This window comes from Electrona antarctica (assembly GCF_951216825.1).
Source record: "Electrona antarctica genome assembly, chromosome: 16".
Classification (NCBI taxonomy): Eukaryota; Metazoa; Chordata; class Actinopteri; order Myctophiformes; family Myctophidae; genus Electrona; species Electrona antarctica.
The window spans coordinates 2,985,834-2,998,954 of record NC_136797.1 but is presented as its reverse complement, the minus strand read 5'-3'; the positions used below and the strand labels follow the sequence as shown (position 1 = coordinate 2,998,954).

The following is a 13,121-nucleotide window of genomic DNA, read 5'->3' as shown; positions in this document are numbered from 1 at the left end:
ATAATCTACCTGATCTATTGGTGACTATAACTATAATCTACCTGATCTATTGGTGACTATAACTATAATCTACCTGATCTATTGGTGACTATAACTATAATCTACCTGATCTATTGGTGACTATAACTATAATCTACCTGATCTATTGGTGACTATAACTATAATCTACCTGATCTATTGGTGACTATAACTATAATCTACCTGATCTTGAGGCCTACAAAATATCTTTTCTTATCAACTAGTCACCTAGTACCAACAAGGTTGACTAGTGGATTTACTAGTCGACTGGTTGCTTGATGCCCTAGTGTAGGCCTATAGAAGCGTAGCGTTCAGTATTTCCTCCTCTCTCCTCCAGGGTATCTTTGTGACGAGGGTCCAACCAGAAGGGCCTGCATCCCAGATCCTTCAGCCTGGGGACAAGATCATCCAGGTACCAGGGGCTTTTTCAACAGCTAAAGTCTAACATAATGGTTCAAAGTTTGTTAAAAGCGACACAGATGCATTCCAGGTCTTAATGATTATAAATGTGTGTGCGTGTGTGTGTGTGTGTGTGCAGGTGAACGGATACAGCTTTGTGAATATCGACCATGGGAACGCGGTGGGTCTGCTGAAGACGTTCCCCTGCACTGTGGACATGATCATCGTACGAGAAATGATCGCCTAGAGAGACGGACACAAAACTAAACTCTGAAAAGACCCTTTTCTTTTTTCCACTGACACAAAGACACTGACCTCCGCACGAAGAACCGAGAAGAGAGAGATCCGATGGAGGAGGACGACAGTTTAACGCAAGAAATATAACGTTCACACAACTTGTATTTTTATACATAAGAAAAGAAGAGAAAAAAAAGATTGGTTCTAATAATAGACGAGATGTTTGGGAACTCTTCGTCTCTCTGGGGGGCGAATTTTAGGAGATTCTTCGGAAAAACGATTTTTTTCTTTTTTTTTTAATCAAAATGGGAGAAAACACTGGTTCTCAAAAAACACCCTTTTTTGTTGTTCTTCTTCAAAGACACACCCCCCCCCCCCCACCCCCCCATGCAACCGTGACTCTTGAGAGCGTTTACAAACGGAACCAAATGGACCCGGCCGGGTCCATTTGGTTCCGTTTGTTGTTGTTACAGAGACCCCGCTAAGGGCCTGTTTGGAACCCCCCCACCCCCCCCCCCCACACTCCACGCCCTCCTAATATAAAGGAACCCTGAGGGATTTTTGCCTAAAAAAAACCCAACTTTTCCCGCCAAATTTCCCGCCCCAACTTTTCCCGCCAACTTTTACCCCCAACTTTTCCCGCCCCAAACTGGGATATAACCACTGAATGCAGTGATGCGTACACGAGGGGAGAAGAATCATTGGTCGAAACGGAAGAGAGACCAGCAGCACTGTGTGACATGTGGTGGATTATTTTTACAATAAGGACGACGAAAAAAATGATAAAATCAAAAAACAAAAAGAAAGAAAAAAACTCCCTGAAGATTCTTGACCTGCACAAAACAATGACTGCGTGCTTCTGTACAGACCACCACCATTTTAATTTACCTTTTTTTATCTCAATCAACGACGACAACAAAATCATATTTTTAGATTTTTTTTCGTGTTATTTCCGTTAAGAAGATGGAGACATGAACTGTAGCTTGTGTCCATCAGACATCCACCACTAGGGGGCAGCAGCCAGGGGTTTCCCCTCTCTTTCTCATCATCCGATTTTGCCTTTTTTATTATTAGTTTTAATAACTTTTAATATGACATTTTAACTATTTTTTTTTCTCTCTTTTTAATCTGAGGAGATGAAAATGAAACCACTCATCATGATCACATGGGTTGTCGTGCGGTGTGTGTTCGGTGGGGGGGGGGGAGTGGGGGGGGGGGGGTAGCATGTGCTTTTATTTTTCCTTTTGTGAAGACGAATGTAGAACCGAGATGACGCTTTTAAAACAAATTATATATGATTTTTTTTTTTGCGAATGAATTTTTTGATTTCCTGGCAAGAAAGAAGAGTCCAAATTGAGGAGAATCATCATCCACCTCCACACACACACACACACAAACACACACACACACACACACACACACACACACACACACACACACTATGTCCCCCTGTTTAAACCCATTGAGACCTGAGACCAGATTCTAAAAAAAAAAGTATTCTAAATCATGACAAAATATATATGTTTCCATGTCAGTGGTAGATAAAATATCCGAAACAATCCGCACACCATTTTCTGCTCCGGGATTTCTTTACTTGAAGTGGTACCGTCTGGAGCCGTAGCCCTTCCTTCTTCAGACCTTCACTACGTCAAACTATTTCATGTCGAGGATCACCAAAACTATATTATGTAATTGGCCCTCCGAGTCGACCCCCATCTGAAAATATATAGTTCCATAATTTCCATGGGACCTCCGAGAAGCAAAGATATGAGTTAAAAACGAAAGAATATTATATTCAAAGATTTGCGCCACATTTTCCACGAATGGTTAAAGTGGTTTAGGCCTGACGTCGAAATAAAAAAAACGTTCGCTCTGAAAGAATATATACCTATTCAAAGATTTGTGCCGCATTTTTACGATTTTTCAAAAATAGCAGACCTACAAGCTCATAGCGCGCCACCGAGTGGCGCGCTATGAGCTTGTAGATCTGCTATTTTTCAATAGCTAAAGTATAACATAATGCTTAAAACACCAAAAGGGGGTTCCCGTCCAGAATGGGTTAACGCTAAGGTGACACAGATGTGTTCCAGGTCTTAATGGGTTGAAAGGTAACTGAACCGCAAAATGTTTGTCATATCACTTTAAAAGGGTGTTTCACTGTAAAAACAAAATACACTTCTGGGGACATTTTAACGTCTACTCTGGCTTCGAGTTTTAGACTTGCACAATATCAGTCACCACCAGAAGCAGAGATGTGTGTTTTCACTTTTCAACCAGTCTAACATTCATTAGGACAATATCAGTCACCAGAAGCAGAGACATGTGTTTTCAACCAGTCTAACGTTCATTAGAAGGACAATATCAGTCACCAGAAGCAGAGACATGTGTTTTCAACCAGTCTAACCTTCATTAGAAGGACAATATCAGTCACCAGAAGCAGAGACATGTGTTTTCAACCAGTCTAACATGCATTAGAAGGACAATATCAGTCACCAGAAGCAGAGACATGTGTTTTCAACCAGTCTAACATTCATTAGAAGGACAATATCAGTCCCCAGAAGCAGAGACGTGTGTTTTTGACCAGTCTAACGTTCATTAGAAGGACAATATCAGTCACCAGAAGCAGAGACATGTGTTTTCAACCAGTCTAACATTCATTAGAAGGACAATATCAGTCACCAGAAGCAGAGACGTGTGTTTTCAACCAGTCTAACATTCATTAGAAGGACAATATCAGTCACCAGAAGCAGAGACGTGTGTTTTCAACCAGTCTACATTCAATAGAAGGACAATATCAGTCACCAGAAGCAGAGACATGTGTTTTCAACCAGTCTAACATTCATTAGAAGGACAATATCAGTCACCAGAAGCAGAGACGTGTGTTTTCAACCAGTCTACATTCATTAGAAGGACAATAATAGACTATAAAGGACTAAACATTGACTCAAGCGACTTGAACACTCTCAGGTGCACAACAACAAAAGGAAGAGCCAGAGTAGAAGTGAAAATGTCATCGGTTCAGTGTTTTAAAACAAAATAAGCCTTTTATTTTAAAAGCATGTTTGATGCCTCATCATTATGACATCATGCGTCACAACTTCCTGGGATCAGAGAATAATGCCCGTTCACATTTTTAATTTCACAGAGTCTGTCTGTTTGTTGTTGAGTGGTTCTCAAACTGTGGTTCGAGGCACGCCGGTGGGCCCTGCCGCAAGTCCGGGTGGGACAGCCACGCATCATCAGTGACATAGTAAACAATTACAGATTCAATTGACTTCATTATCAGTCATTTGTGCGCGGTCACTTCCAAATAGAGCAGGGGTTCTCAACCCATGGGTCGCGACCCCTCGGGGGGGTCGCCAAATTATTTTGGGGGGTCCCCAAAATATTTTCAAAAAAAAAAAAAAAAGATTCTTTTTTTAAATTTTATTTTCACGATTTTTCAAAAATAGCAGACCTACAAGCTCGTCGGGAGGGGGCGGGGCGGGGGTCCCGAGACGTTGCCAAAGCATTTTCGGGGGTCCCCGGCCAAAAACGTTGAGAACCCCTGAAATAGAGGCACATTCTATAACCCTCAAGAAAATATGCATTTTAACTCCTTTCAACCCGGTCTCACTATTTTGCGGCTGCAATTTTGGGAAGACATTTTAAATTATTTATATTTAAAATAAAATCTACAAGCTTTGTGAGCTTGGCTATTTTAGCTACGAACACGGGTGTTGCCGTGAGATTTGGACTTGCCCGTCGGTGTGCTTTGGACACTAAATGTTTGAAAACCACTCGTCCGTTAGTTGACGTTTCAATCTGCCTCTCCACTGTAGTAGGCTAATGCTGCGTCTACACTGTCAGCTACAAATACAATCTGCCTCTCCACTGTAGTAGGCTAATGCTGCGTTTACACTGTCAGCTACAAATACAATCTGCCTCCACTGTAGTAGGCTAATGCTGCGTTTACACTGTCAGCTACAATTACAAAGCGTCCCAGTGGTATGTATGCCTGTCGTTGAAAAATATAACGGAAAAAATACAATGCAGAAATAATTAGTTTCCCCTTCGTTACAAGCAATGTGAGAGGAAATGGAAAAACACCTATGTAGGCCTATTTGTATGTTTTTAGCTTTGTAGCTGCAGCTGAAGCCAGCTCAACTTGGATTGTAGCTTTCCATTGAAAATGAACAGTATCTTCGTGAGACTGGCTTCCATTGGAGATGAATGGTAGCCTGTTGGCTCTGTATATGCCAGTGTGTGAACGCAGCATAGGAGTTTGACCAGGTGAAACCAGGTGATGGTTCTGCTAGTCAACCAAAGCATGTTGATAATGTAGACAATGTAAGGATGGAATCATCACAACCGATGGAACGGAGCTCTTTTTCCTCTAATGTTTCTAATAAGGGCTTCATCTTTCAGGCAGACATTAATGAACTAGACACAATGTAGCAGGGCTGGGCGATATTTGCATCCATAATGAATTAATTATTATGTCCATATCATGATATATATGATGATAGATTGTTGTCTGGGATTTGTTTTTTATATCGTGACATGGCAAATGTGTTGTTGTTTTGTTTTTTACTGTTTTTAATCACTTAAACCAGCGGTCCCCAAAGTTTTTTGGCCGTGCACCCCTGTTACCTCCTGACCTAGCCCATGCACCCCCCAACGCTCAGTCTCGTTGTATTTGGCCTAAAATGACATGTAAATATGATTATGATTAATCACAGAATATCACTGCACTGAGAGACATGCAGCTGCTGTGTGCACGCACCACAGGACGGGAGCCACTGACTTAAACACATTCAGGACGGGAACCCCTTTATGGTGTTTTTTTTAACCCTTCTGGACGGGAACCCCTTTTGGGGTTCTTGTTGCTTTCCCTGAGAAGAGCGTATAGTCGACCGCAGATCACCAGCAGCCACAACAGACCTAGACCTGAGCCGGCCGGCGCTGCCTCGTCACTCGTCTTTGCGCCTTACACGGGAGTGAGTTTTAGGCCTCAGACTGTCCCTGTGTTCTGACAGTTGACCAGGGTTCTGTCCCTGTGTTCTGACAGTTGACCAGGGTTCTGTCCCTGTGTTCTGACAGTTGACCAGGGTTCTGTCCCTGTGTTCTGACAGTTGACCAGGGTTCTGTCCCTGTGTTCTGACAGTTGACCAGGGTTCTGTCCCTGTGTTCTGACAGTTGACCAGGGTTCTGTCCCTGTGTTCTGACAGTTGACCAGGGTTCTGTCCCTGTGTTCTGACAGTTGACCAGGGTTCTGTCCCTGTGTTCTGACAGTTGACCAGGGTTCTGTCCCTGTGTTCTGACAGTTGACCAGGGTTCTGTCCCTGTGTTCTGACAGTTGACCAGGGTTCTGTCCCTGTGTTCTGTCCCTGTGTTCTGACAGTTGACCAGGGTTCTGTCCCTGTGTTCTGACAGTTGACCAGGGTTCTGTCCCTGTGTTCTGACAGTTGACCAGGGTTCTCTCCCTGTGTTCTGACAGTTGACCAGGGTTCTGTCCCTGTGTTCTGACCCTGTGTTCTGACAGTTGACCAGGGTTCTGACCCTGTGTTCTGACAGTTGACCAGGGTTCTGTCCCTGTGTTCTGACCCTGTGTTCTGACAGTTGACCAGGGTTCTGTCCCTGTGTTCTGACAGTTGACCAGGGTTCTGACCCTGTGTTCTGACAGTTGACCAGGGTTCTGTCCCTGTGTTCTGTCCCTGTGTTCTGACAGTTGACCAGGGTTCTGTCCCTGTGTTCTGACAGTTGACCAGGGTTCTGTCCCTGTGTTCTGACAGTTGACCAGGGTTCTCTCCCTGTGTTCTGACAGTTGACCAGGGTTCTGTCCCTGTGTTCTGACCCTGTGTTCTGACAGTTGACCAGGGTTCTGACCCTGTGTTCTGACAGTTGACCAGGGTTCTGTCCCTGTGTTCTGACCCTGTGTTCTGACAGTTGACCAGGGTTCTGACCCTGTGTTCTGACAGTTGACCAGGGTTCTGTCCCTGTGTTCTGACCCTGTGTTCTGACAGTTGACCAGGGTTCTGTCCCTGTGTTCTGACAGTTGACCAGGGTTCTCTCCCTGTGTTCTGACAGTTGACCAGGGTTATCTCCCTGTGTTCTGACCCTGTGTTCTGACAGTTGACCAGGGTTCTGACCCTGTGTTCTGACAGTTGACCAGGGTTCTGTCCCTGTGTTCTGTCCCTGTGTTCTGACAGTTGACCAGGGTTCTGTCCCTGTGTTCTGACAGTTGACCAGGGTTCTGTCCCTGTGTTCTGACAGTTGACCAGGGTTCTGACCCTGTGTTGACAGTTGACCAGGGTTCTGACCCTGTGTTCTGACAGTTGACCAGGGTTATCTCCCTGTGTTCTGTCCCTGTGTTCTGACAGTTGACCAGGGTTCTGTCCCTGTGTTCTGACAGTTGACCAGGGTTATCTCCCTGTGTTCTGTCCCTGTGTTCTGACAGTTGACCAGGGTTCTGACCCTGTGTTCTGACAGTTGACCAGGGTTATCTCCCTGTGTTCTGTCCCTGTGTTCTGACAGTTGACCAGGGTTCTCTCCCTGTGCTCTAACTTTTCCACCCTTTGGAGGCCTTGGTATTTTTTATCCCATGATTTTGCAAGCCATTTTTTTCCCCTAGTGTCAATAGTTATCTAATGTAATCCTGGGTGCGCTAGCCTCTCTGCCAACCTGGGGAGAGCAATGGACTGACCTCATGCTTCCTTCTATGCATGAGGAGTCCAAGCCGCTTCTTTTCACCTGACAGGGGGGAGTTTCCCTGGTTGGACGTAGCGCGTGGAAGGAACACATTATTCCAACCAGTTCCTTTCCCCTCCATCAGGATCTGATTGACTCTTTTCCTGTTAGAGGTGGTGGTGTGTCTGTCAACGGAGGATTCACTCTCCACCACAATGGAGACGTCGCTTTGAGTTGAAACCTGGTTGTTCATTTTCAAACTTTTGGAAGAACTCTTTGTTGCAGAGACTGAGGTCATTCATTAAATGGCTGATCTTCACCTGCTCCATCTCACCTGTTCTCCATCCGGCACTCTTGTTGCTTCTTCCTTCCATCCATCCATCTTCAACCGCTTATCCGTAGTCAAGTCGCAGGGGCAACAGCTCCACCAGAGAGCTCCAGTCTTCCCTCTCCAGAGCAACATTAGTGACTTCCTCCTGGGGGGATCCCGAGACGTTCCAAGGCCCAATGAGTCGATGTGTTTCCTCCAACTGCGCTTCCCAGTGGGACGTGCCTCGAGGACCTCCCTAGGGAGACGCCCGAGAGGCATCCTAACCAGATGCCTCGAGGACCTCCCTAGGGAGATGCCCGAGAGGCATCCTAACCAGATGCCTCAAGGACCTCCCTAGGGAGACGCCCGAGAGGCATCCTAACCAGATGCCTCGAGGACCTCCCCTAGGGAGACGCCCGAGAGGCATCCTAACCAGATGCCTCGAGGACCTCCCTAGGGAGACGCCCGAGAGGCATCCTAACCAGATGCCTCGAGGACCTCCCTAGGGAGACGCCCGAGAGGCATCCTAACCAGATGCCCCGAACCACCTAAAGCTGGCTCCTTTCCAGGCGAAGAAGCAGCGACTCTACTCCGAGTCTCTCTGGCGTGACTGAACTTCTCACCCTGCTCTGTCTTGATCTGCTGAATAAAAAGAGCACCTTTCTTCTCCCTCAAGCTCAGCTCATCCTGGTTGAGGGCAGCAGCAGCAGTCAGGAATCAAACCCGGGTCTCCCGCGTGGAAAGTCAACATCTTAACCACTAAGCCAAAGGCATATCCTCGTGTTGACTCGCTGGAGATATTAGATTGAGGCTGTAAGCTACTCTGCTACATCTGTGTGGAATGTTGTTTCAACTGTCAGCGCAAACACCAAAAAGGGGTTCCCGTCCGGATGGGTTGAGCCTTATGTTAATGCATTTTTTTAAATCTAAAAATATCTGATCTACAAGCTCACATGTCGCCATCATGCAATGCTTTGTGAGCTTGTCGAACTATTTTCGCTATATAATTTTATATTATCGTCACAATATTAATATCGCAAGACACTCAAAATCATATCACCATAATTATACAATTTTGTCCATAATCGCCCAGCCCTATAATCTAGAGAGCACTCTTCTCCTTTTCTTCAAAACAACCGTTGGGACACTATTTTTTTAAATGTTGAAGTGGGTGATGATGACCACAGCTCTGCCTTTCTGTAAATAAATCAATCGTGGACATTGTTTTTTTTTTGTTTTTTTTGCACACGTTTTAACTTCTTTGATCGCGACGGCGCTGCGTCTAGCGTTTGACTCTTATACTTAATTTGCTTAACGGGTGGAAGGACGGAGCGCGCGGAGTGGAGACAAAACCAGTTAGTTGTCCAAGTGTGCCATATAGACCTTGAACTGTTTAGCCTGGTTTAAGACTGGGTTGGTTGCGCGCGCCAGTGTCGCGCGGCAAAAAGTCACCGATCTACTGCGACTGCGTGGCGAGCTTTGTACTGTAGTTCGGTCGGTTGTTTTTTCCCGCGCAACGACACCCGCGCACAAGTAGCCTATACGTCTAAATCAGGCTTTCGATTATAGGGGAGGACCGTTTTAACTCCCGAAGACCCAAAGCAATATTCACTGAAGTGCCAACACGTTCTCCTCATCCAGGGACGCGCACACATAGACATCAAATGGGGCTTCAGCCCCTGCCCTTTTACCCGTCTGTAAAATAACTACCCTTTCCAGACCACAAATGCAGCGTTTCCTATGGTGAAAGAAATGCACATGGCACTCCTTTCCATGCCACATACCGGAAGGCAGCATTCAGGAGAATTGCTTTTTTCCCCAAAGTCTCCTGAACTTGAACGCAGCATTTTGCGTTGGAACAAATTTGTTTCGGAATCATGTCGCTACACACCGCATCTCCAGTAGATAAGGAGTGCTGGGTTGCGCCCCGAAAATAGCTGATCTACAAGCTCTCAACGGGTCCCGCTGCGATGCGTTGAGAGCTTGTAGATCTGCAATATTCGCTATTTTTGTCCAAAAGTGCCCTCTTACGGGATTTCAGCCCCTCGCCTCTCTAACTCTGTGCACGTCCCTGTCCTCTGTGTTGGCCTTTATTCACACCAGTACATGTTGCAACATAAATGGCTTCAGAGCAATAGTAAAAAAAAAAAGTCTTTATTTTCATTCATAAATAAAACATCAAAATAGCATTTTTTTAAAAACAACAATCTTTTAGTAATACCTGATGGGTTTTACACGTTTTTTTATACTATTAAACAAAAACAATCTTTTTTCTAAGGAAACGGCATATGAAATAATAATTATATCCAACAGCATACATGAGGTTTGCATTGTGTAACAGTCAATGTCGTCGCGTCCGAACATGTAATGTTCTCTCTGTGCAAAAGGATCAACGTAAACACTGTCGGTAAAATAAAACTTAAAATCTTAAATGTAACAATAATCCCGTCAAAAAAACGCATTAAGCAGATTTTTTTTTTTCATTCGTTTGTTGCGTTTGTTTATGAATTGTGTGTGTTTGAGATTTTAAAGACAAAAAAAACCTAAAATGCATTTTGAAGGTGAAATGCTGTGGTCTGTACGTCCAACTTGCTGTGATGTGAATTCATTGATATGTAGCTGTTGTTTGCATGAGATCACCCTATTAACGAGTCTGTCCATTCACTGATAATTAATGATAGAATAACGACGTGTTTCCTAAACCTAATGGAAATGATTGATCGATCGAGTAACGACACCCCCCCCCCCCCCCCCCCCCCCAAATAGTCTACTTGCCAGCCCATAGAGCCCGAATTATGAACCCTGACGAGTACCCTAAAGTTTTCTGCTATAAATGTTGAGTATGGGTCCCCAGCATTTAGAAACTGCCGGATGCTATTTTCATAATTGGCATAATATATGTGACCATACCATTAACAACATATAAATGTGATGACGGCTATGGCCGTTTTTAGCCCAAGGATTGTTTTTTTTTGTTTTTTTGTGCAAAACTAATACTTGGAATGGATTCATAATCATGAAAACCCCCTAGTTTGACACGTCACATGCTACATAAAGCATGATGACATTTTGATTTATTTTTTTGCCTTATATAGGTTGTTAATGGTATCGTCACATATTGTGCATAATTAGCATCCAGCAGTTTCTACATGCTGGGGACCCCTACTCTAGCATACAACTTTCGGGTAGGCCTACTCAAATGCCGTGCGTCACATTCTGGCAAGTGGACTTAAACCCAATTCCAGTAAGATAAGATAAGTTAATAACCACTGATTTGTACGTCAACTACAATGCAGTAAAAGATCTTCACAATTTTCGGAGTGACAACTTGAGAAATCTGTACTGTGTGTAATTTGATGCATCGTGGTGGCGCTATCCGGCCAAAACGATGGTGTGTCTCTGTGTTGGCGTAGAAAACTTTTGTTTGTCGAAAACTGTTACTTTTTCAGGATGGGGGTTATTATAGGCGAAAAATGTTCTAAAGGTTTAATTTCTTTTGGAGCGTTTTTGAAAGTGTGCGTGCGTGTGTGTGTGTGTGTGTGTGTGTGTGTGTGTGTGGTATAAATGCAGAACCAATGAGCTTGTGACTTAATAACGACATCCAAATGGATCCATTTGGAACACAGACCTGTATTAATTTTTATTTTCTGAAAAGCGACAGTTTTTGACAAAACAAAAGCGTTTCCGTCTGACTGACAGTGACGTCATCTGGGTTTTATCACATTATTACTTCCATTACTGGAGGAAATCATCTGGGTTTTATCACATTATTACTTCCATTACTGGAGGTTTTATCACATTATTACTTCCATTACTGGAGGAAATCATCTGGGTTTTATCACATTATTACTTCCATTACTGGAGGAAAAAATAATAGTTCATTTAACTCGATGTGTAAAAAAAAAAATCACACCCGTGTGAACTGAGTGGTGTAAGGTCTTATATAGACTGATCAACTGTGGTCTGACGTAATGTCTGACGTAATGAAATCACACCCGTGTGAACTGGGTGACCATAGCAACCATGCTCATTTTTTGAGCACAGACAGACAGACTAACAAAGCCAGTTGTAGGAGTGGTTTACACCACTCAAAAATAGCACTGATGGTTTTGACTGTGAAGCTATAAATAATATTATTGACATATTATTGGCTATAATTAGAGAAAAGATGACTTCCGCATTGTCCCCCAAACCAAACCCTTCGTCCACACATTGTCTACAGAGATTTGTTTTTATTATCGTTTGTGCTAATTTTGTATACTTTCATTTTTTTTGTAAATGTTGTTAGAATGAGCTGAATTGTGTTTCTTGTGGGGTTATTTTATGGTCATTTTCTTTATACTTTCATCGCAAAAACAAAACAAATCAAATCCGGTGTGGTTTTTAGATCAATCTTTATAGGGTCACTTTTTCTTCATGCAAGTTTTGGGTCTCGTTTATTTTTTGTTTTTAGTTTTTCGCTCCCATATTGTTCTTATTTATTTAGCAGTCTCCTGTGAATTTTAGACATTACTAATCAAATTGTAAATACTTAAAAAAAAAAAAAAAAGAAAAAAAAAATTGATTGAAGAAGAATTAATTAATGATGGCATTAGAGACCTGAGTTTGTAAAACCAGCAATAACTGCGAGCCAGACAGAGACACCTTCTAATGTATAGCTAGTGTTTCACAGATGGGCTACGGTATAAAGGTCACGGTGATTGATATGCATTTATCCCACATTCCATATTTTGTACATAAATATTATGTTTCTGAAGTAACCTGTGGAAAATAAATAAAACTAATTCTCTTTCGGAATCGACCTTCATTTATGTGGATTTGGGGGGGGGGGTAGCCTGGTTTCCAGCGAATCAGGTTGGAAGCCAGCCTAGGGATGTGGGGATTTTTAATATATGTTAAAAAAAAAAGCACAAGCGAAATGTGTAGATCTTTTGTCTTCACCAGGCCCGCTAGGCAAAGACTTGTGTTTTCACCACTATGAGTGTCTGTCTGTCTGTCTGTGTCTGTCTGTCTGTCTGTCTGTCTGTCTAGTGTGAGACACTGTCTGTCTGTGAGACACTGTCTGTCTGTGAGACTGACAATTCCGTCAACAAATAAAAACGACTAAAATGTTAGGAAGGGACTAGTGGACAAGGGATCCAGTATAAGTCTTTTTACACTTTCTTGCATGCTGAAAATAGCAGATCTACAAGCTCATAACGCGTCGCACTGCAATGCGTTGTGAGCTTGTATATAGGCTATTTTCAGCAAGCGTAAAATCAGCCATTACGACGGCATCAAGGCCAGACAAAATACATTTTAGTCGACTAAAATCTCATGACATTTAGTCGACTAAAACTAGACTAACACTAAAACATTCCACGGTGACTAAAATGTGACTAAAACTAAATGAAAACTATTGAAGAGACTAACTAAAATCAAATTTTGCTGCCAAAAACACTGGCACGTAGTGCGGCACTATTCATGCTCAAATGTGAATCACGGTTCT

General features: G+C 43.3%; 1 protein-coding gene across 1 annotated transcript in view; it reads left to right on the top strand.

Annotated features, from left to right (window-relative positions):
- Nucleotides 1-982, top strand: part of LOC306940211 (uncharacterized protein) — a 76,970-nt gene extending 75,988 nt beyond the window's left edge. The window contains exons 11-12 of the mRNA XM_079525233.1: nucleotides 356-430; nucleotides 557-982. Of these exons, the coding sequence (XP_079381359.1) occupies nucleotides 356-430; nucleotides 557-664 (183 nt within the window). The 3' untranslated portion in view covers nucleotides 665-982. The remainder of the gene's footprint in view (nucleotides 1-355; nucleotides 431-556) is intronic.
- Nucleotides 983-13,121: the final 12,139 nt, after the last annotated feature.